Below are 23,585 nucleotides of genomic sequence, written 5' to 3'. Positions count from 1 at the left end.
CAGGTGGAATGGCGCTCTCATTCCAAATAGATTAAAGTCCCATAAAAAAGTCCTATACACAGGTCTCACTTTTACAGTCTCCCTTCTCCTCCCTCGAGTACTGACAATATGGGGTCAATTAGGAAGTTAAGTTTATAGAGAGCTAAAGGGTCAATTATTCATGTAACATTCTCTACATTTTACATAGTGTTGATACATTTCTGAAAAGCACATGGACATCACTAGCATTACAGAGCCTGGGACAGAGTCTCTGTACTCAGTGTGGTGGGAGCACGCAGGGCCAAGTCCTGGGAGCCTCTGAGAAATGGAGTCTCAGCTGTCCCCCCCCCCACCCCCCCACCGCCTGGGTGATGTGCAACACACTGAAGCTGGAGGGGCTCTGCTCACTCCTTGGGCACTGGGAGAGACAGGCTGTGGGATGGGACGAGCACTGGCTGGGGGCTTGGGAGACCCGGACCCTGCTGACTGCCGCGCAGACCCTGCCACTTCTGCTTAGCGGAGCGCCACCGGGCAATCACATCACTCTATGTACTTCTCCCTGTGTACTTCCATCCCCCTGTTAAATCAGGAACTGGAAAGGGTCGGAGCTTTTATCTCACTTGTCATTTAACCAGGTAGCCTGCCACTGTGTGTGTGTGTGTGTGTGTGCGTGTGAGTGTGTGTACACGTACGTGCACGTGCATGCATGCCCCCCCTCCCAGACACAGAACTCTGGGATGATTCCAATTCCACAGCTAACATAATATTCAACAGTGAAAGACTAAAGGCTTTCCTGCTAAGATCAGAAGCAAGACAAGGACGCCCACTCTCAAAATTCCTAGTCAACAGTACTGGAAGTCCTAGCCAGAGCAATTAATTAGTCACGAAACACAAATAACAGGCATGTAAGTCAGCAAGGATGTATACAGATATGATCCTAAGAAATACGAAAGGCTTTACCAAAAACTGTTGGAACTAATAAACAAATTCAGTAAGGTTGCAGGATACAAAATCAACATGCAGAAATGGATTACTTTTCTAGACACAAACAGCAAACTATCTGAAAAAGAAATTTTTAAAAAATCCCCCCTTACAAAAGCATCAAAAATAAAATACTTAGGAATACATTTAGCCAAGGAGGTTAAAGATCTTTACAGGGAAAAGTATGAAAAGTTGATAAACTAAAGATACAAATAAATGGAAAGATAGCCTGTGCCCATGGATTGGAAGAAGTAATACTGTTAAAATGTCCAGACTGCTCAGAGCAATCCACAGGTTCAATGCAATCCTTATTGAAATTCCAACGGCACTTTTCGCAGGAACAGAAAAACATGATCCTAAACTTGGCATGGACCCACAGAGATCCTAAAGAGCGAAACTGACCTAAGGAAGAACAAAGCTGGAGCCATCACTCTTCCTGACTTCAAGCCACATTACAAAGCTACGGTCATCGGAACAGTATGGTACCGACATTAAGAACATACACAGACCAATGGGACAGAATCGAGAGTCCAGAAATCCGCCGCCTCCCACACCCTTAAAACGCCGGGGAGCAAATTCAGACTTAGCCCAAGGGACTGGCAAAAAAGACAATGAAGAGCTTTGCCTTGTTTTCCAGCACCTCAGGGACATGAGATAGAAAGAGATGATGTACGGAGTGGAAGATTCTGCGGTCAAGAAATTGAAACAGTGACACTGGTGTCTAGTGTCACTGATTTACGAATGTTCAAGGTTTCCCTGATCTGCCGTGAGCCCAGTAAATGGTAAATGGGTATCACCACCACACCTGCAGGTTCCAATTAGTGGCAACTCAGGAGAAACATATCTTGCCCGAAGACAGAAGTCCAGGGCCATGGCCCACAGCACTGGGCATGCGCGCCCCGGCACGCCTTGACGCTGCCTTGGAGAGACGGAGCCCTTGTGCCCAAGTCCGTGTGAGAGAGAGGGGTGCCAAGAGGACGAAGCGGGGGTGGGGGGGGGTAGGGGGAGAGCGCGCGCCAGCCCAGCCCTCCCTCCAGCATCGGCCAGCTCATCACTTCCTTTATCTTTCTCCAAATGCTCATTTACATTGTCCCCCCGACTCAGACTCCCCGTATTTCTGCTTATCACATTTCTGTATGTGCTTCTAGGTTCAAAGAATATCATCTCTTCCCTGTTAATTGAACAGCATGCATGTGGTTAACAGTCCTAGTTTTTCTGTCAACTTGCAGAAACACCCTCTCCCCGCAAAGGGGGGGGCTTCGAAGGTCCCAGACACCCCATCGTGTCCACTTCCTCCAGAATCCTCGTGTGCGAAGAGCTGAGCTCAGCAGCAGAGGTCAAGCTACGCAGGAGAAAAGGCTGTTGTTCCATCCGTGGAACGGATTAGTACTTCTAGAACCAAACTTCCACTTCACACTCAACTGTCCTCTTGGGAAGGAGGCGCCCACGTCAGAACGTCGTGTTCCTACTCTGTCATCCTAGCTGTTCTTCCCTTCATTTCCCACCTCCCACGACACCCCCCAAAAAAGAAAACAGCAATTACTCCTCTAAATTTAGTCAGACTGGCCGAAGACGCTTTAGATCCCACTGTCATCGCGCTTCGAGAACCCGCTCTACGACGGAACCGTAATAGATGTCATTTATCATCTTTGCTCACCCAGCTCTCAGCTTTCGTCCTGACATACGTATTCAAAGTTATCTAGAATAAGTCAGTGGTGGCAGTCTCGCTTTTGGACACATTCTGGGACTACGCCAGACACATTCTTTTCTCCAGTGCTATAGAGTTATCCTGGGGAAGGGTATACTTTGCAGAAAGCCAGGGAGGCCACAGAACGTCACCTCTCCACCAGCACACCCAACAACCCACCACTGTGCCTTATTTGCAAAATCCTTAACCTCAAGCTCGACCATAATTCTTTAAAAAAATTAAAAAAAATTTTTAAATAAACATATAATGTATTATTAGCCCCCAGGGTACAGGTCTGTGAATCGCCAGGTTTACACACTTCACAGCACTCACCATAGCACATACCCTCTCCAATGTCCATAACTCCACCACCCTCTCCCTCTTCCCCTCCCCCAGCAACCCTCAGTTTGCTTTGTGAGATTAAGAGTCTCTTATGGTTTGTCTCCCTCCCTTCCTACCCACAAAACCCCCCACTTTGCATCTCCACTTTCTCATATCAGGAAGATCATATGATAGTTGTCTTTCTCCGACTGACTTATTTTGCCAAGCATAATACCCTCTAGTTCCATCCACATCATCGCAAATGGCAAGATTTCATTTCTTTTGATGGCTGCATAGTATTCCATCTTCTTTATCCATTCATCTGTTAATGGACATCTAGGTTCTTTCCATAGTTTGGCTATTGTGGACATTGCTGCTATAAACATTCGGGTGCACGTGCCCCTTTGGATCACTACGTTTGTATCTTTAGGGTAAATACCCAGTAGTGCAATTGCTGGGTCGTAGGGTAGCTCTATTTTAAACTTTTTGAGGAACCTCCATACTGTTTTCCAGAGTGGTTGCACCAGCTTGCATTCCCACCAACAGTGTAGGAGGGTTCCCCTTTCTCTGCATCCTTGCCAGCATCTGTCATTTCCTGACTTGTTAATTTTAGCCTTTCTGACTGGTGTGAGGTGGTATCTCATTGTGGTTTTGATTTGTATTTCCCTGATGCCTAGTGATATGGAGCACTTTTTCAAGTGTCTGTTGGCCATCTGGTGTCTTCTTTGCAGAAATGTCTGTTCATGTCCTCTGCCCATTTCTTGATTGGATTATTTGTTCTTTGGGTGTTGAGTTTGCTAAGCTTTTTAAAGATTTTGGATACAAGCCCTTTATCTGATATGTCATTTGCAAATATCTTCTCCCATTCTGTCAGTTGTCTTTTGGTTTTGTTAACTGTTTCCTTTGCTGTGCAAAAGCTTTTGATCTTGATGAAGTCCCTTCATTTTTTGCCCTTGCTTCCCTTCGACCATAATTCTTGAACCAATTTCCATCAAGATCCTGCTCTGGTTTCCCCTTAGGAGAAAAACTCATCCTTCCAGAAATGCCATGACAACAGTGCCTGGTATCTTGGCGATGAGCAGGGGAGTGAATGAGCTCAGACCCACTCATGAGCTCACGGGGACAGTCTGAGCAGCTGGGTCCTGGGACAGTGAGACAGTGTTGGCCTCCACGTCCTCTCTCCTCTCTGTGAACACCTCGAGCCCACTGATTCTGAGAGGGCTCTGGCTGCCATTAATGGTGGCCGAGAACATCCCCTGAGCTGTCCTCCATGTGCAATTTTTCTAGGGGATGAAGGATGCTTGAGGCCCTCCTTCTGCTTTTTCTTCCCAGCACTGGTGACTCCACCTGCTGTAGTTGCTGCTCAACTGTGTGTGTGCAAATCGTCTGGCACTCCCACTTGAATGTGAGCTCTGTGAGAAGAGGGTTCTGCCTTGTTCACTGATGTATCCCAACCTGGCACACAGCAGGAACTTACAGGTACCCAGTGCACAAATGAACGCTGCCGGCGGGAAAGTGCACTACTTGGATGTGTGTGCACTGGGAAACCAGCTCCCGGCTGCCATTTTGAAAAACAACTGCACACAAATCCTCTGCCTCACAGAAATCTGCTAGAAGAATAAGGGCCAGTGCGACTCTAGTAATTTAGCCAGTGTCCTCTGGTGGTCTGGATGGCGCCTGTAGATTATTCACAAATCCCTCAGGTTTTATTCTAAATGTGTATATCCACGACTAGTGCCAACTTCCGGGTTCAAAGACACAAGCTCTGAGGATTGGATGTGGCTATAAGAGGAGGCTCTACTGACAGCTCTGGGGACTGGCTGGGTGCCAGTCCTCACTCAGACTCTGGTCCTAGCTCTGACCTCCTGCCACCAGCCTTGTTGGCCTAGGACCCTGCTGCCTTGTCCTCCAGGCTCTAGGCTAAGGTCCTGACCTCAGGTTCTGCCAGCTTCCCTGGACTTCCCTCCTCTTCTGTGTAGACCTGAGGCACCTGTTTGCCTGTGTGCTGGCCACAGCAGGTCCAGCATTCACATCTGGATGTGCAGACATCTCCCCGCTCCCATGAGAGATGCTGTTCCAGGAGGAAGGTGGAGCAATGAGATGGGGCACAGAAGAGCCCGGGGGCCCTCTCCCCAACCTGCAGCCAACCCCCACCCCCGGGCTCTCTTCACAGGAGATCACGTGTGTTCTAGCTGCCCGATCCGGTCTGAGCTGGATTTGCTGCTGCTGCTTGCAGGGGAAAGCATCCCATAATGCCTCCCTCCCCAGCTCCCCCAGAAGCATCCGGGTGTCCCACAAATATCACAGGCATGGCCCTCCTGCGGGCTCCTTGACTCATCACTTCTCCACATTCCCAGCTACAAAAACGTGGGAGTTGGATTTCAGTCCTGGTTCCCAACCTTTCCTGTGTGGGGACTATTTTTTTTTTTCCATAAGTGAGACAACATTCACGTATTACAAAATTCACCATTTTAACCATTTTGATGTACAATTCAGTGGTTTGTCTGATCCACTGACTATGTCATGCCATTATTCCTTTCTAATTTCAGGACATGTTCACCATCCCCTAAAGAAAGCCCATACCCATTAGGCAGGCACTACCTCCTGCCCCCTCCATTCCCCAGCCCCTGGCCACCAGGAATCTGCTTCTGTCTCTTGGGATCTGCTTATTCTGGACATGTCATAGAAATGGATGGAATCACAGAATCTGTGTTTTTTTGTGTCTGACTTCTTTCACTCAGCATCGTGCTTCCAAGGTTCACTCAGTGTTGTAACATGTGTCAGCACTTTGCTCCTCTTTACGGCTGAATAATATTCCACAGTATGGCCAGGCCACATTTCCTTTATCCATTCCTCATCTGGCAGACATCTGGGTTGTTTCTCCTCTTTGACTGTGGTAATAATGATGTGATGAACGTTCATGTCCTCCTTTCCGTGTGAACACCTTCCATGTGAACACCTGTTTCAGTTCTCCCGGGGAGAACTGCCGGGTAAGATGGCACGGCCACATTTAATCTTCTGAGGGGCCACCAGACTGCTTTCCGCAGCACCGAGGTCTAAATGTTTTGTTTGTTCTATATATTTTTTTAATTGTATTATGTTAATCACCATAAAAGACATCATTAGTTTTTGATGCAGCATTCCAAGATTCATTGTTTACGTTATTGTGGTAAAAAACATACATGATAAAACTGACTGTCTTCACCATTCTTAGATGCACAGTTCAATGGTGTTCAGGATATCTATACTTCTGTGAAACAGAACCTCCACAACCTTTCCATCTTCCAGAACCAAAACTCTATGCCCACTGAACAGCAACTCCCTTTTTCCTCTTCCCCCAGCCCTGCAACTCTGTTGTCTTTACCATCTCTGTGCATCTGCCTGCATTAGACACCGCGTACAAGTGGAACCACATAGTTTCGTCTATGCAGTTTTGTTTTTGTGGCTGGTTTATTTCACTTAGCGTTATGCCCTCCAGGTTCCTCCATGTTGTAGTGTGGGACAGGACTTCTGTCCCTTTTTAAGGTTGTGTAGTAATCCACTGTACGGACAGACCACATTCTGTTTCTCCATTCATCTGTCGATGGACATCTGGGTCGCTTTCATTTGTTGGATATTGGGAATACTCCTGTTGTGAACCTGAGTGTGCAAATATCTCTTTGAGACCTTGTTTTCAACTCTTTTGGACATATACCCAGAAGATGGCATGGGCTTCTTTTTAACATAAAAAACTTTATGAGTCTCTATCCCACAGATGTCTTGCTTTTGGTATCTAGACCCTTGTAGATCTTTACTCAAACCTGACCTCTTCCCTAGATTAGGTGACCTATCAGGTCATGTCCAGCTCTAACTCTGACAAATCTGAGAATTTCCGTATTAGAACACCATCCCTATGATTCCAGTCCACATTCATTTTACACTAACACCTTAGAGGGTGTACACAGCCAAAAACCAAAGTAAATCACCAAAAAAAACCCAAAGAAGTCCACAAATATAAAGAATTTTCTTCCTCCACGCTGACCTCACCTCACTGACCTCTTTTTCTAGCTGGGAAGTAAGAAGTAATTAAGTTAATAAAGTTGGTTAACTCTTTTGCCTTTAAAGAATCAAAGTCTAAGCTGTTTATTACTGATTCTCTGATGTATTTTCTGGTGCTGTGCGTTTGAGAGAGTTGATGTCAACAGAGTTGATGTAAACAGAAGGCTTAAGAATTTTAAGCGTAATCATTATAACGTAATAAGCTCAATAAAGATCTCTTGTTTCTATACAGTTATTCTTACGTGTAACCTTATTCTATGAAGTTATCGTTACATCTTTCATCCTACAGAACCCAAGCACTGGAGAGTTGATTTAAATTCAGTTCATATGTTTATGTAATAAGAAAACACTCCTGATAAACAGCGCAACCCTTTGAGTAATACCATAAAAACAAGAGAGTCATCCGTTCCGAGAGGCTGACTCCGGCGCTGATGCACGGAGCGGTGTCTGGAGGGGAAATTGATAGCTTGACTTCCTTGCTTCCCTCCTTCCATCTGATAAGAAGCGCTCCTCCAGCGTGGCGGGGGGCATGACAGCCTCGTAAGGAGCTGGAGGCCCGTGGAGGGAGAGGGAGCAGGATCGGGGCGCCGGGAAGCGAATCCATCACACCTGGTTTCTGCACGGGCGGGAGCCGTGGAAGCATCACCCACGAGTGCATCACCGGCAGCACCAGGCGCTGGAGGAAAGCCGGGCCTCGAGCACCTTCCTTCTCGTCCCCAAACTGCAGGAGTCCAGCCAAGCTCCCGTGACATATGGACTCCCATATGCTCCAAACCTCAGCGGGGCAGGGAGGCTTTGATTCACGACCTGCCAGACTCAGGCGTTCCGCTAGTGCCTGTCCGCGTGAAAAGAGGACTCAGAGACTGAGTTCCTGGTGAGGCTGATGCCCGAGAGTTCTAGGACACAAAGCGTTTGGGTCACACACATCAAGCTCTGGGTCCGTCCGGTGATTCCACGATCTTCCTCGTGTATGCAGCTGCTTTCCTGTGGCTTGCCCGAATGCACACGAAGCTGCAGCTTTTGGAGGGAATGTTTCATTCATACCACACGTAACAGGAAAACCGGTATGGGGGGGCCGCCCCGAATCCATCAGCGACAAAGGCCATCTTTTGTGCTTAACACAGGGCCTCAGTGTTGTCAGGAAAATGTGGTAAGCACGCACATCTCTTCTATTTATGTTTATTTTTTATCTGAAAAAACCCCAAACAAAATGAATTACGCTTTTGCACTATTTACTATGTGGCTGCTCTGCTGGGGCCTCACAGTCCTCAGGGCTCTGGAGGAAGGAGTGGGGGCCCCTCCCACATACCCTGTGCCTCTTCAGCGGCTTCTAGCATCTTCCAAGATACAGGACACCAGCTAACGGGGTAACGAGTTCAATTCTCTAGTGTCATCCTCGATATATCCACACCCAGAACTGTGCTCAAATGTATTAGGAATGAATTTAACCTAACTTTTACAAAATGAACTTAATGTGATGGCTTAAAAAGCTCCCCACAGAAGAATTCCAGCGGCGGAGCCCCTACCCACAGAAGCCCAAGTGAACAGTAATAACAGAAAAGAGCTCACCCTTCTCCTCCTCGTGTAAAGGCCTCATGAGCCATGTTACAAACACCAAATGGTCTAATCAGATGTGACAAGATGCGGCCCTCCCCCACAAATCCCAAAATCACCAAGAAAGCCATTAGAAAGTTAGATTTATATCGTGAATCACTAATGAGAAAGCTCACCTGAAGGGTATTTGGACCCTGAGATACTAGCTTATGTTAATACAAAGTCACAGCGATAGCAAGACTTTGAACATATTGTTTATTTATCTAATACACAAATACTCATTTTGGATCCGGTTTATAATTTATAAAACATTAGTAGAGTACCCATGTATACATTTAAAAATGAATATACATATACTGCGGGTGCAGGCCCCAAATTGATGGGTTGTGTGACCGACGTATGGGCCCCACATCCCTGGATCAGGGTGTCTGCCCAGTTGGGCAGGAATACTGCTGCAGTGCTCAACTTGGGCAACGGTGCAGGCTGGCACGGAGAAAAGAGACACTCGCCTTGTAATTGTCATGCTCAATAAATTAGTATGCTGCCGTTATTGTTGGTACATCGTTGGTGAAGCTGGGCACTGTCAAATGATGCCTAAGGCATGATATGCTGCCTGCTTATTATGGGTTGAACTGTGTCCCCCAAAATTTCTAACTTAAAGTCCCAACCCTCAGTACCTCAAGATGTAACCTTATTTGGAAATGGGGTTATTGCAGGTGTAATTAGTTAAGATGAGGTCGCCCTGGAGTAGGATGGGTTCCTGATCCAACAGGACTGGTATCCTCACAAGACAGGGGACACAGGGGAAGCCATACGAAGATCGCCGTCATGCTGTCCCCAGCTAAGGAGCACCAGGTGCTGGGTCAGAGGCCTGGGATCCATCCTTCCCTGTTGCTTCAGAGGGAGCACAGCCCTGCTGACACCTTCCTCTCGAACGTCGGCCTCCAGAACTGCGAGAGACTGTTTCTGTTTGTGGACTTGGTTCTGGCAGTCCTAGCAAATGAACGCCCTGCCTCTTAAGGGAGGCAGCCAGCCCACAGGTGTTCCGCCTGCTCTAACCCAGGGGGCCATGAGCGTGGGCTCTTCCAAGCCTTCAAGGAGGGAGGGAGGGAAGAGAGCAGACATCGGGACAGGCTGTAGGCTCCGTGAACGCAGGGATGTGGGGACCAGCCCCCACTCTGCCACCTTTCTGCCGCCCTAGCTGCCTCTGGCAGAACAATCTCTTTCATCACTCCCTTGCTGGTGTATGAACGCGAGCCTTTCATCAGTGCCGCATGCTGCCTGCAGACAGAGAACACGGAGCTACGAGTCTCACGGGGGCAAACCCGACAGTGAGAGGTGGCCGACGGCACCTAGAATCTCCCCTATTTCCCTCCCCAAGGCAGTCAGGGCCGTTCCCCGCTATTCCCTCCACCACAGCATCGTGCCTCTCAGGCGTTCTGCTCCAGGCTCTGACGGCGCCTTCAGAATGGCCTCTCCCTGGAGGAGGCATTTGTCCATAAGCAGGTGACAACCACTTAGCCCCTTCCCAAGGACATTCCACATCACTGGATGCCCCACCACATCAACACTCGTCGGCCTTGGGCCTGGGGCAGGGGCCTGTGTCCTGCTGCAGCCCAACGTTTGGGTCACGGCCCCGCCCACCAACACAGGGCACCCAGACCAGAACAGGTGCTGGGGGTTGGTGGGCGCTCAGCACCCCTAGCTCACTGGCATCTCCACACATCTCACAGAAAAGGACACATCTTCTGCAAAGAGCTGCCCCTTCTCCTCATTCAATCATTCAGTTGCTTATATCAGGATGCCCTCATGAATGTTTACTTCACTCTAAGAGTTAGAATTCAATACTATCATTACATTGCAAACTGCTTTGGTGTTGGCCGTTCGGAGCTCCTACGGCTCAGCCTCTCTGTTGCTCGGACAAGCCCCATCCTTTACAGCACATTTCCTCATATTCGGCACTACGAGCTGTCCCAGGCTCATCTAGATCTCTCCTGTCCCAGCCCTGGAATTTGCCGCTTCTCCAAGGAATCCTGGTTTCCTCGATGGGGAGAAAAGTGTTTAGAATCAAGGATCTGGGCTCTAGGGATGCTCATGCTTACACGGTAACTCACATGGGTTACACGTAACTTACACGGGTCCTCACGGGTGTTTCGGCTCTTTCGGTGAACACAGCAAGGGCGTCCCGGGATGTGCGCCGGCCGCCCCATCCACCTCATCCCTGCACGGACTTACACGTCTGCATGTAGCTACTCTCCATCCATCCGCCACTTAAAGCTGCGTTCAGACAAACACCGATTGTGATCCAGCACCACGAAGCCCGTTCCGGTCTTCCTCCTGTCTAGCTGTAACTGCTCTTGGGCCGTGAGAAACTTGGCTCCCATTACCCACCACCCATTCACATAGTTGTTGAACCCAGTGTACACACAAAGTCATTTCAGAATTGCTAACTCAAGCCCCTGGAAGAAACACATCGGCTAACCAGAGTATACAGCATTTTTGGACAGTCTTTTGCCATTAGTCTTAGAGTCTCCGGTCAACACACTGTTTTCAAAAATTATTTGGGTAAGGTGTTGTCTACCCCGGTCCTTGCAATGCGTTACAGTAATCATCTGTGTCATAATTAAGCTCGTCTGTTACTGTTCGGAGTCCATTTGGGGTTTCTCCCACATGCTGGATAATTTGAATTGTTCATTTTCTGGGTATGTGAGGTCCTTCTTCTTCTTCTTCTTTTTAAAGATTTTATTTATTTATTTGAAAGAGTGTGAGCAAGAGAGAGAGAGAGGGAAAGAGAGTGCACAAGCCGGGGGCGGGACGGAAAGCGAGGGAGAAGCAGGCTCCCCACCTGAGCCGAAGGCAGGTGAACTACTGAGCCCTCCAGGCGTCCTGGTACATGAGGTTCTAAGTCAGAGCTGAAAAGGGAGCCACACTCTAGAAGGACTGCAGACTCTGTACCTTGCCATCCCTATCCCCGGTCCTTCCACGGCTTTCCCACCAGCCCCAGTGCACAGCAACCAGCAGCCACTCAGGGAGTCCTGGGGAATCATAACGAAGCCCAGTCCTCTTCTTGGAGATGAAGAGCATCGGACTACCGCTCAGCTCGACGGGAATTCTTGGGTAACATTTTAAAATTTCTTCTACTTCCTTTTCTCCCTCCTTTTTAAAATGTAGCATCTCCAAACAATTTGGCAGCCTAGGAAATGATTTGTAAATCTCTGGAAAATTAAGTAGCACAAATATTTGCAGGGAAAAAAATCATTCCGAGTAAAGGTTGTGTTTTTTTGTTTTGTCACGTAGTAAGGCTCTAGCTGTTCATTTTCTCTGTAATCAGGATTTGGTTTTTAGACTAATGAGGAAGGAAGTCACCAGAGATGAGTCAGTGAATGTAAAGCCAGTTCTAGAAATCTGGGAAGGAAAGCAAAGAGTCTTGCAAATGCGGACCTAAGGAGGAAGCTGGCATCTGAGACTTTACACTTATCCAGGGGACACTTGGATCAAAACATGAAAAATAGTAAAACTTTAGGATTAGGGCAATGTGGATGGTGAAGTCACATCCCATGACATTTCCAAGCAAGTCATTAAATGTGTGGCAAATTCTGCAAAGAAACAGGCCATTTTATATGTAAAGACATCCCCATCCTCCACAACCTTGTACGACGACGCTCATACCATCTACTGACAGCAAAGCCGCGCGGACATTCACAGGCCTGAGGATATGGAAAAGGTTACGGGCGATCCAGAGCCAACAAGTTTAATTCATAGAGGGATCTGGATCGACATGCTACGCCTGTCCACACGCGGTGTATTTTGTGTCACGTCAGGGGAGCCCGTACCCTAGTCGGGGCACATGTCTCCAAGTCAAGACAAAACGGGGGCTGAACCCCGGCCTCCACGAACCGGCTACATATCATGGGGCCAGGCAACCTCCCTAAACTCCGGTTTCTTCATCTCGATTACGGGCCCAGCGATACGGACCTGGGGTGGCGTGAGCTCCGAACCGGACGTGAGAAACTCAGTAAGCGCCCGCGGCAAACCAAGTGCGTCCTGGGGCAGCACGGCCGTGCGGTGAATAGTGAGGACTCTGGGCTCTGCTGGAGCGCTGGCCCTGCCCCTCACTGGCTGTGTGACCTTGGATAAGTCCTTGAACCTTTCTGAGCTGCTGAAGAGGGAGCAGTAACCTGGAATGGGGATCATAACCAATAACCAACTCAGAGAGCGCGGGCAGCACACCGAGAAGGTACAAGGACCCGCTGAGCTGATACGGACAGAGCATAGAGAACGAGGCCAGAGGTACCACACTCTAGAAGACCGGCGAGGACAGCTAGACTGATCCAGCCCGCTCGCCAAATGGACGAGGAGGCCACCGGGGAGCAGGTGATCTCTCACCCAGATACTGGCCGGGTGCAGGTCTGGAAGGAGACACGCTGGCCACACCTGTCCACAGCTTCAGAGTGCTCAGAGGCTCACCCCATCTGTCTACGGTGCGTCCAGCGGTCCAAGACACAGCGGTCAAGAGCAAGGCTGAAGTCACAAGACAGCCGCTGACACACTCACAAGGAACACATTACAGCCACTCGGCTGCAGGGAGAAACCCCTTGCTCGTGTGCTACGCAAACCCTACCCTGCAGTCAGCCTGCTACAGAGTTCCTGGTTCCACAGAGAACAGATCTTTAGAGGTGAGAAGACGCCGAGATCCGGAGAGCTGGGGAGCCTTCTCCTTTGTCTTGTAATCGCTCATCCTCTGAAATATTTATTCAAATTGCATGTCTCGGATAAAGGCTGTATTTCACCTCATGAAAAAAAAATCAATAGAAAGAAAACGAGTGGGCTGTTTTGTCTTTATTTCTAAACACGCTAATAAATTATCTCTCACCGTATTGACACTGTGCTTCAGAGGGCAAGAGCTCGCCCTACCTTACTCCACTTAAACTCACACAGACGAGTGTGTTCCGTTAACTCCGCAGGCAAGGCTCTCTCTCTCTCTCTCTCTCTCTTGCTCTCTCTCTCTCTCTCTCTTGTTCTCTTTCTCCCCATGGAAGCATGGGATCCGCAGATGGGACCTCCCAGGTTCTCCAGCAGGGGGAATGACACAGGCCCATACTCTCTTAAGCTTGATACTGAGATCAAGAATTTTCTAAAAACTGAAAACTTCCTTACAACCTGTATGGAGGCGAAAGTCAACCTGAACCGGCCCACGCCTGTAAGAGTGAAGAACCTACCTCCCTTGCTGTGAACATCACACACAGATCAAGTAAGACGCCCGAGGCCCCACTACGGGCGCTGGATGGAATGCGCGCTCTTTAATTCTCATAAGCCCCTTCCCCCAAATGTCCCAAATCTGAAATAAACTGGGTCCCAAGGTTTTCAGGTATGGGACTGCGGACCTCTAGAAGGGCTACAGATACTGTTCTGTTCTGTACAGATGCTGTGTGCAAACAGCCGGTGGGAAAGGGAATTTCAGAATCTTCTCTTAAATGCCGCCTTCTTTTCAAAGCAGAACTTGCGCCAAACCACAGTGAGGATCTCGTGATTTTAAATGGGCAATAACCACTCAGAAAAGACTTTGTCCCCAATTTTCCTTGCCCCTCAGGTGACCGCACTAGAACTTACCTCCTTTAAGAGTCTACAGAAAACACTCAGTGGTACATACACACAGGGACACTCATGTCCTTTTACGGGACACACCTGCTTGGGAGCTACTCTTTCTTGGAAGCCGGGCCTCTTTGGACCCTGTTAGACCCTGGTTTAATTTCCCGATCCATTCACTTGCAAGGCACTTGGTGTGAGCAAGTGTATAGCCCCTGCAGACTCAGTTTCCCTTGCAAAAGTTGGGGAGAACACTACCTACTGTTCAGGGCTATTGGACTGAAGCAAAATAATGCAAAATAATGCCCCTGGCCCACAGAAACACAGGTTAGCTGGTTTCCACACCCTTCCCGCACTTAGCTTCCTCCTCTGGTGGAGACACTCTCGGGACAAGGTGGAAGGCAGAGAGCTCAGCGGTCACCTTCTCCGTGGCAAGCTCAGACAGAGGGGTACGCATTTACCTACGACGGGTGGAAGGAAATGGATGTGTACGGAGGTTCTGGACCCAAACCCGGCACCAGAAGCTCTGAGGATAACAGGGCGTAAACAGCCAGGGCACGTCAGACAGACGAGCTGTCAGGGACCAGGGGAGCCAGGGACAGAGATGTCATTTAAGGACACCTGGGCACTCATAAGGGCGTGGCCTTGCTGGTTTGGATTTGGGTGCCGAATGGAAGAGTCCAGACATGTGTGCACGTTTTTAAACCAACAGTTCTCTCTCTTGGCTGCAAGGTGCCACGCCCACCCCAGAGAATCAACTAGAATGGCACGTTCGAAGGTCTCAAGGTGATTTCAGTACTGTCGTGGAAGTCGAGGCCACTGCACACGGAGGGACGGCAGGTGCTCCAGGAGCCTGTCTCCTGTCTGGGGGGACAGAGCCTCACTGATTAGGAAAGGAAAAACACACAGTGCTGGGCCCCACGACGTGAGAGGTTATCAGAAGCCCAGAGAAGAGAACAAACGTTAATGTTTAAGCAAGTCACGGCTGTCTGGAGAACAACCGGAGCGCGCCGCCTTCTCACCTGGGGCTTTCCCACTCCTGGTCGTCCTTGTCTTTCTCTTCTTTGGTGTCTCCCGAATGCGGGTGTTTCTGCACAATGCGCATTCCGCCAGCTTTCACTGCAACGAAAACAGAGGGGGGTGTGGCGGACCTGGCAGGGGACCAGGGAAACAACCCCGGAGGCTTTCAGTGGACCCGGGGCCATGAGCTGGTCCAGATAAGCCAGCAGCGACAGGGATGCACCACAGAGGTTCCTGTTGTTGAGGGACATTTGGTAGGATGTGGCAGTCAACGCGAACTTTTACTCCAGACCCACTTAGAAACCTCGTAAGGCTCCTGCTGGCTCTGTTTGTTTCTTACAAGGACTTCCTAAGAGCAGTACCAACCACGTGGACAAAGTGGCTCCTTGCTTTAGGTTTTCGATACGACGGGGTCCCCCTTAATACCTGCCCTGTGACCTTTTCTCAAACACCGATGATGCTTCTGATGGGGCAATACAGCCCCCCGGGGGGCACAGGACAGTCCCAGAGCCCACTGAGATGGCAGCCAGGGACGTCTGTGGCAGCCTTTCCCAAACTGTGTTGGCAAGCCTCAGGGTTGGCACGTGTTAACTTTTAAACATGGCCTTAGGGACATGTAATTCACATACAATAAGAGTCACTCATTTAGGGAGTGCAGAGCTAGGCTCTGAACGTACTCGGGCTGTGCAACCGTCATCACAACCATCACCTCAATTAGTTCGAGCCCACTGCCATGAGCCCAGACAGAAACCCCACCCCCGTGAACGGTCGCTCCCCAGCCCCTCCCCCAGCTCCTGGCAACCCCTCCTCCGGGCTGGCCTGTTCTGCATATTCATTTTTAGTTTAAAGATTTTACTTATTTATTTGACAGACAAGTAGGCAGAGACGCAGGCAGAGAGAGAGGGGGAAGCAGGCTCCCCGCTGAGCAGAGAGCCTGATGCGGGCTCTATCCCAGGACCCTGGGATCAGGACCTGAGCCGAAGGCAGAGGCTTAACCCACTGAGCCACCCAGGCGCCCCGTTCTGCGTATTCGACCCCCTTCTTTCACTCTGCATGTTTCCAAGTTTTACCCAGGGGACAGGCCTTCAAACATTCCTTCTCATGGCACAATCACAGTCTACTGCATGGACAGACCATGTTTTATTTACCCCTTTGTCTGTGGATGGACATTGAGGCTGTTTCCACCTTTTGACTATTATGCATAGGGCAGCTGTGAAGAACTTGTGTACAAGTTTTTATGTGGATACATGGACATACACGTTCATTTCCTTAGGTATAGACCTAGGAGTGGGAGCTGGGTTACACGGTAACTCTATCCTTCTGGGGAGCTGCCGAATGCCTTTCCAAAGCCACAGGATCATTTTACATTCCAATCCGTTCGAGCATTCCAATTTCTCCCCATGCTTGCCAACGTTAGCTGTTGTCCAACTTTCAAATTACGGCCACTGTAGTGGGAGTGGAATATTATCTTACTGTGGTTTGTGTTTTCTTGATGGCTAATATGTTAATACTGCTTTGCAATAAAACTAACCAACCCCCGCCCCCCTAAAATGGGAATTCGAGGATCTCTTAGTGTTGGAAATGTGCAGTTGAACACATTATATGGGTGTCCTCAAGACATATTTCCTTGGCCTCTAGCATGCCTCGTAAGCTTTATGGGGGACACCGAGCGTGCCGCCTTTCCCAAACTCATCTGACCCCACAACTCCCCCCACCACAGTAATGCTGGTTATTATCTTTTACGACTTCAGTGTTCCACAGAATAGAGTTTGGAAATGCTGGCCTTGTATCAAAAAGCCAGCTTCATGTGACTGTCCCCAGCATGGGCTTTGGGCTCGGTCAGCTACAACACGTCCTCAGCTATAGGTCTCAGACCGTTCAGTCCCTCAAAGCCTCGCTGCTTCATCCGCAGAAAGGGGTAAGTGCCCTGTGACCTTTTCTCAAACACCGATGATGCTTCTGATGGGGCAATACAGCAATACAGCCCCGAAGATCTTTAGGTAAGAAAAGCTGTCGACCCCCTGATGGTATTTGGAGGTGAGGCCTTTGGAAGGTGATTAGGTCATGAGGGTAGAGCTCTCCTGAATGGGATTAGGGCCCTTGTAAAAAAGAGACCCCTCCCTCCGCACCCCCAGCCCCCCAGAGGCACCTTGTCCTCTCCCCCAGGTAAGGACGTGGAAAAAAGACAGCTGTCTGTGAACCAGGCAGCGGGCCCTCACTGGGTACCAAATCTGCTGGTGCCTGGACCTTGGACTTCTACCCTCCAGAAGTATGAGAAATCTCTGGTCTTTACAAACCACCTGTCTGTGGTACTGTGTTACAGGGACTAAGACAGAGGTGTTGGAAGCTTCTGGGCACAGGTGAAAAGCAGAGCTGCGAGAACTGCATGCACCGGCCCCCCGGTTCGTGGTATCCTCCCTCCCCGGGTCAGCTACCCGCCAGGTGCCACAGCACAGCTCCGATCACGCGGCCTGCCAGCCCCCTCAGGCCACGTCCTCTGCTGTGACAAATTGGGTTGGACCCTGCCGCATTAAGAAAAGTCCAGGACGAGTCTCCTTCTGATGCAAAAGGAGGGAGAAGGTGAAAAACGCCCTGAGGCTCACTCAACTCGAGGTTGTCAGTTTTTCAATTTCCCAGGGAAGGTCTGCGGGGCCCTGCCTTCAGGAAGCGGATGGCGCCCATCGCGTGGCTAATGGTCCCTAGCAGCAGGCTGCTGCAAAAATCCAAGGCAGAGGACAGGTGACGAAAAGGACTCTGGAAAACCATGTTATCTGTTGCCACCACTAATTCTTTTGAAGGGGACCTCCCTGCTTCGGAAAGAGGGAAATATAATCCTGTTTGGTTAATTCTTCCCCAAATCTGCTTTTTATCCCATCTATTGATTTTTATTTTACATCATTTTATTTTCCATTTCTGGAGCTTTTATTTCCCTGTCAGATTCACCTCATCTTTATTTGATAGGGCCTTAGTCATTCTTCATGGTTTTAATTCTTTTCCATATTTAATCATTTTAGGCATACTTGTTTTGTAGTTGTACATTTTTTTTTCTTTCAATTTATTTATTTTCAGAAAAACAGTATTCATTATTTTTTCACCACACCCAGTGCTCCATGCAAGCCGTGCCCTCTATAATACCCACCACCTGGTACCCCAACCTCCCCCCCCCCCCGCCACTTCCAACCCCTCAGATTGTTTTTCAGGCCCATAGTCTCTCATGGTTCACCTCCCCTTCCAATTTACCCAAATTCCCTACTCCTCTCTAATGCCCCTTGTCCTCCATGCTATTTGTTATGCTCCACAAATAAGTGAAACCATATGATAATTGACTCTCTCTGCTTGACTTACTTCACTCAGCATAATCTCTTCCAGTCCCGTCCATGTTGCTACAAAAGTTGGGGATTCATCCTTTCTGATGGAGGCATCATACTCCATAGTGTATATGGACCACATCTTCCTTATCCATTCATCCGTTGAATGTAGTTGTACACTTGATTATTTTATGATCTGAGGTCCCTGGGAGTCCCACTGCTTGCTTTTGTCTGCTGAGTCTCCCTCTCGTGGTGGTGACTACAGATTCTGAGCTTTCCTTCGGTAAGGCTCTCTCTGCAGGGATCCTCTGGGGCCTCCCTTTGGAGAGATGCTCGACATACTTCTGTCAAACCAGGAGTAGAGGCACCCGGAAATCCTTTTTATGTCCGATTTCTCAGAACAGGACCTGAGAAGCAGTATATATTTGAACCCACAGCCCACGTAAAGGGAGCCCTGCGTTGACAAAGTCTTAGGGAGACTTTCTCGTCCCGCTGCCCGGAGCCCAGGTGGAAAGAGATCAGAGTTCCGTCATCTCACTGTATTGCTGGGCGCAGATGCTTGGCCTTTGCTCCAGAGGCTTGGCCTCTGAGCCCCACGCTGTACCATGGGGTCTTGGGTTAAATGAAGCCAGTTGGGGTGGGCCCTAACCCAATCTACTGGTGTCCTTACATGAGGAGGAAGAGAAACCAGGTCACTCCCTGCCTCCTGTGGGCCTGCGCTCTGTGCTAACAGTACTGAATTTCAGTTTCTTCCAGTGTGGTTCCTAGGGATTTCCCTCCCTCTGGGCTCAGATGTTTTTTAAAAGGAAAGAAAACAAAAACACCATTGCAGGTGGCTTATCAAGGTATTTCCGGTTGGGTAGTCAGTCAAACCTCAAGAAACAGAAACGGAAATAAAATTCTGTAGCTATGTTAAGATAATTTTCTACTCTTTTGAAATGTAAGTGTGTCTCTGGCCGAAGGAGGGGGCTGGAAGAATTGTCCCTTACACTTTTTTAAAAAACTTCATTTCCTCCCATCCCTGCTACCCTTCCCGCACACCCATTAAGAACTGGTTAGAGGCACTGCTATGGGCTGAGTTGTGTTCCAAAAACTCATGGGTTGAAGCCCTCACCACTATAACCTCAGACTGTGACTGTATTTGCAGACAGAGGAGAAACCGGACTTGTGGGCACCCTGATCTTAGTCCCCCAGCCTCTAGAACTGCAGATTTCTGTGGTTTAAGCCCCCCAGCTGGCGGATTTTGTTACAGCAGCCAGAGCAGACGAATATCCTTTAAAAGAGGATGTCCAGGGGCGCCTGGGTGGCTCAGTGGGTTAAAGCCTCTGCCTTCAGCTCAGGTCATGATTTCAGGGTCCTGGGATCGAGCCCCGCATCTAGCTCTCTGCTTAGTGGGGAGCCTGCTTCCCCCTCTCTCTCTGCCTGCGTCTCTCCTACTTGTGATCTCTGTCAAATAAATAAATAAACTCTTTAAAAAAAAAAATAAAAGAGGATGTCTGAATCTTCTCAACTTGGCAGACCTCAAACTTTAAAACAACTCACAGACATGCCCTGTAAAGGGGCTGAAGGGGAAAAGAGCCATGTCACTAACTACAAAGACCGATGATGAAGGTCAAGGTGACATTTGAAGTAAGCCTGAGCCCAGCCCCCCCCAACTGACTACACATGCCAAGGTTTAGTCACCGCCCCCCCATTAGTGCTTCATTTAATTTGGCTTATAAAAAGAATTAACTTCATCAATCCCTCACAGTGTGTGTGGTGATTAATGCTGCAATAAAAAGTGGCAATAACAGTAATAACTCAATGCCGAGACGGGTTCATCTGAACTTGCAACACTGCCACAATGTATGAGGGCAACATATTCATCGTTGATTGTTTTACCCGTCAGAGGGACTCTCCCTTGTGAAAAACACAAAGGCAGAGTTATTTCTGCAAAAATCTTAGCAGAATGACTTGCAAATGTAAGTATTTTTACGAGACATTAGGAGAAAAAAAAGAACTCGGATTGTTGGTGTAGTGGTTGTTACTCAAAGAAGAGCTCTGAACTGAAAAGGGTACCAAACGCCGGACCCAGTATTAGCAGAAATGCTCTGCAGGCGACGGGGACATGGGTCCCGGAGGCAGACGCCCGGGCTCAAAGCCTAGCTCTGCCTGCCATGTGCATGTGTGGCTGTGTGTGTGTGTGTGTGTGTGTGTGCACGTGTACGGCTGGGCACGTTGCTGGTGCCCTCTGTGCCTCCGGTGCTCCATCTGTGAAGAAAGGGTGACCGCGCTCTCCCCGCCAGGGGTTTGCCAAGGACCAAATGAGTTAGCACATGGGCAACGCTTCCCACCAGGCCCAGCACCTGGCAACTGGCAAATTCTCGACTGTTCGCTACTCGTATTAAATGGTTTTAACAATTAGCATCTAGGACTTAGACCTCCACAGTCTGTGTCCTTGGTGCTTTCATGTCCCTCTGGACCGTCTCCTGGGATGTAAAACGGGGATGGCAGCAGGGACCTGTGGGGACGGAGGGGAGTGAGACCCCGGGAAACTGCTCTCCCTGTGGCCCTACGTGGGCCGGTTAAGCACCCCTAGGACTGTCGTCAGTGTACCGCCAGCCAAGGATGGACGCTTCTGGAGAATCACAGATTCTGGATAATGCTTCGACACAGCACTGCTACGTGCAGGCCCCTTCCTCACCGCCCAGCACGTGACTCTAGGGAGAGGATCCCGCGGGGTGAAGAGGGCAGGCCACCGGGTCGGAGCCGCACAAGCAGCCAGCCCGGAGCTGGATCGGACCCTGGCCGCCTGCACCCTTCGTCACACCCTGCAGGCCTTTCCTGGCTTGGACCTTCCGGGAAACCGATAGCATCATCGCCCCTCCGAGAAACACAGAGTGACGGCCAAGGGCAGGCTCTGGTGACTACGTCCCCCAGGAGAGGGAGAGGAGGAGTTTGACATTCAAAGCTCTGCACAACGGCTTCCTGCCTGCGGGGTGAAGGGAGGGAGGAAGCCTCCTGCGTGGTCGGCCTTTGCCAGGTGAGGAGTACTGGGGAGGCAGCTGACGTGTCCTCCTGCGGCTGGGGCATCCCCTCGGTGTCAGGGTGTCTAGCTGTAAGCTCTGTGGCGCTCAGGAGCAGGCTGGAAAGATCCACAGCTGCAGGTTGGGCTGGGGGACAAGCAGGCTCCCCCTGGGGCTTCTGACCCCGAAGCACCGGCCGCAGGAGCCGCCGCACGGCCAGCAGGCGTGCGCCACCCTCGTTCTTTCCGGAGAAGAGCGACCGCGTGTTACTGGCAGGTCTCACCTCCCAGATGAAGAGAAAGGACAGTTGTGTTATTTTGAGGCTCTAAGTTTCTTGTGCGGTGCCTACAGCAGCCACAGGTAAGCGATGCAGTGACAGATGTAGGCCACAGGTGTCCCCATAAGCCCCCACTCACCGTCCCCTGCACACAGGCCACGCAATGGCGGGCCTTGGCCTCTGCACTGTTCCTTGCAGGAAGGCTCCCGGGAAAGGAAACACACCTGCCCTCGTTCAGCCCAGCCCGTGAGGTTCTGGTCGTCTGTAAACAACAGTGAGCCCCACTGGACTCACCCAGCTAACTGTGACTAGTGCTTTGTACTTGGAAGTGACTGTAACCAACACAGCACTCGACACAATCGTGAGTGCTCCCTACATAAACGGAAAGACTCCCCACACTGGGAAGTGGAAAGCATCCCCCAAATCACGAAAAAATGCACGGGGCATCGTGTGGAGAGGACAGAGCGCAGGAAGGAGGACAACACCAAGCACGGAAGAATGAAAAATCTAAACTATGTTTTAGAAATGCTGCGTTCCACCCTGACGGGAACTTTTTGAAAAAAATGCAGTGACCAGAAGGGTCTTTTTTTTTTTTTTTTTTCTTGGCATGTCGGGAGCAAAAGCCGAGTTTCCCATACTCTGTAAGCATTAGTCAGTGACTGGATGGAGGGACCGTGCTTAGCAAATCTGTGACTGAACGGTTACCATGATAAAAGACACATTAGTCGTCCACTGCTGGCCAGAGAGTGGCCTAGACAATCTGAAAACCATCCTGCAGGAGACGATTTAGGGAGAATTATCACCCACAACCTTTTAAATGGATCCTTAACTCAAGTTTGAATGATTAATGTAACAGAGAATTTAATGATCCTGAAGTTACTGAAAAAGTAATCTGTTTTCCATTTCACTTTAACTAAACACAATTGTGTTTATATTTCCACTTGACTCAGTTCTGGAAGGAACAGAAAGTCTACTTTTGAAAGGGAACCATATGTAAAATTAGTAATGCGCAGAGCTACCACATTAGACTTAGGAGAACTTTACTGACATATGGTTTTGGCTACCCTGGGAAACGGAGGGGAACGGGGCCAGCAAAATGTATTTAACAGACTTTATCCACGTCGTCACCAAACTCCTGAAGACAGGCAGGCACGAGGAACAGCGTGGCTCACAGTTCCGTTCCCCACGCTGCCCAGGCGTCCCGGTCCTATTACTTGACGGAACAGAACCAGTTGCTCGCAAATTCTCACTTTGCTAATCTGAAATGGCCCTCTCAGCCATTTCTCCAAGGATGCTTTGTAGTGCAGAGCAGTGGAGGAGTCTCAAGTCATGAAGACGTCAGGACTTTTACTGAGAGCCCCGATGACAGTGCCCTGCGGGGTGAGGGAGAGCCTCCGGCCCCTTTAGCTCAAGCTGGTACTCAAGGTGGTGGCCTGGGCCACGTCAGGGAGTTACTCAGTTTCCCTCTGCTTCTCCCATGAAGACAGGAGGCCCACATGTTACTAAACTTCTGTTTTTCTCTGGTTAATCTGCCATGAGTCTAGAAGGGTGGAGGGAAACACCAGACCGCTGCAACACCTAGCACCCGTTAGTTACTGCTTCCACCACTAACATGCTACCTGAACTGGCCAAGAGCCCCTTGCGTCACTAGTACACACTGGACAGGGCTCAGAAGTGGAGGGACGGGCGGACCCCGCAGGCTCTGAGTGCAGAGTCTGCCTTTCCCTCTCCCTCTGCTCCTACCCCGGCTCCCACCCCCTGCTCCATGTGTGCATGTTTTCTTTCAAATAAATAAAATCTTTCAAAAAAAAAAAAAAGAAGACTCAGCC

At 49.6% G+C, this 23,585-nt stretch overlaps 1 protein-coding gene across 1 annotated transcript in view; it reads right to left on the bottom strand.

Moving 5' to 3' along the window:
• Nucleotides 1-23,585, bottom strand: part of LOC122895945 (death associated protein) — a 65,251-nt gene that overhangs the window by 38,900 nt on the left and 2,766 nt on the right. The window contains exon 2 of the mRNA XM_044233810.1: nt 15,169-15,265. Within this exon, the coding sequence (XP_044089745.1) occupies nt 15,169-15,265 (97 nt within the window). The remainder of the gene's footprint in view (nt 1-15,168; nt 15,266-23,585) is intronic.

Source organism: Neovison vison, chromosome 1 (genome assembly GCF_020171115.1).
Source record: "Neovison vison isolate M4711 chromosome 1, ASM_NN_V1, whole genome shotgun sequence".
In the NCBI taxonomy this organism is placed as follows: Eukaryota; Metazoa; Chordata; class Mammalia; order Carnivora; family Mustelidae; genus Neogale; species Neogale vison.
Note: the sequence above shows the minus strand (reverse complement) of the source record. Positions and strands in the feature narration are given on the sequence as shown.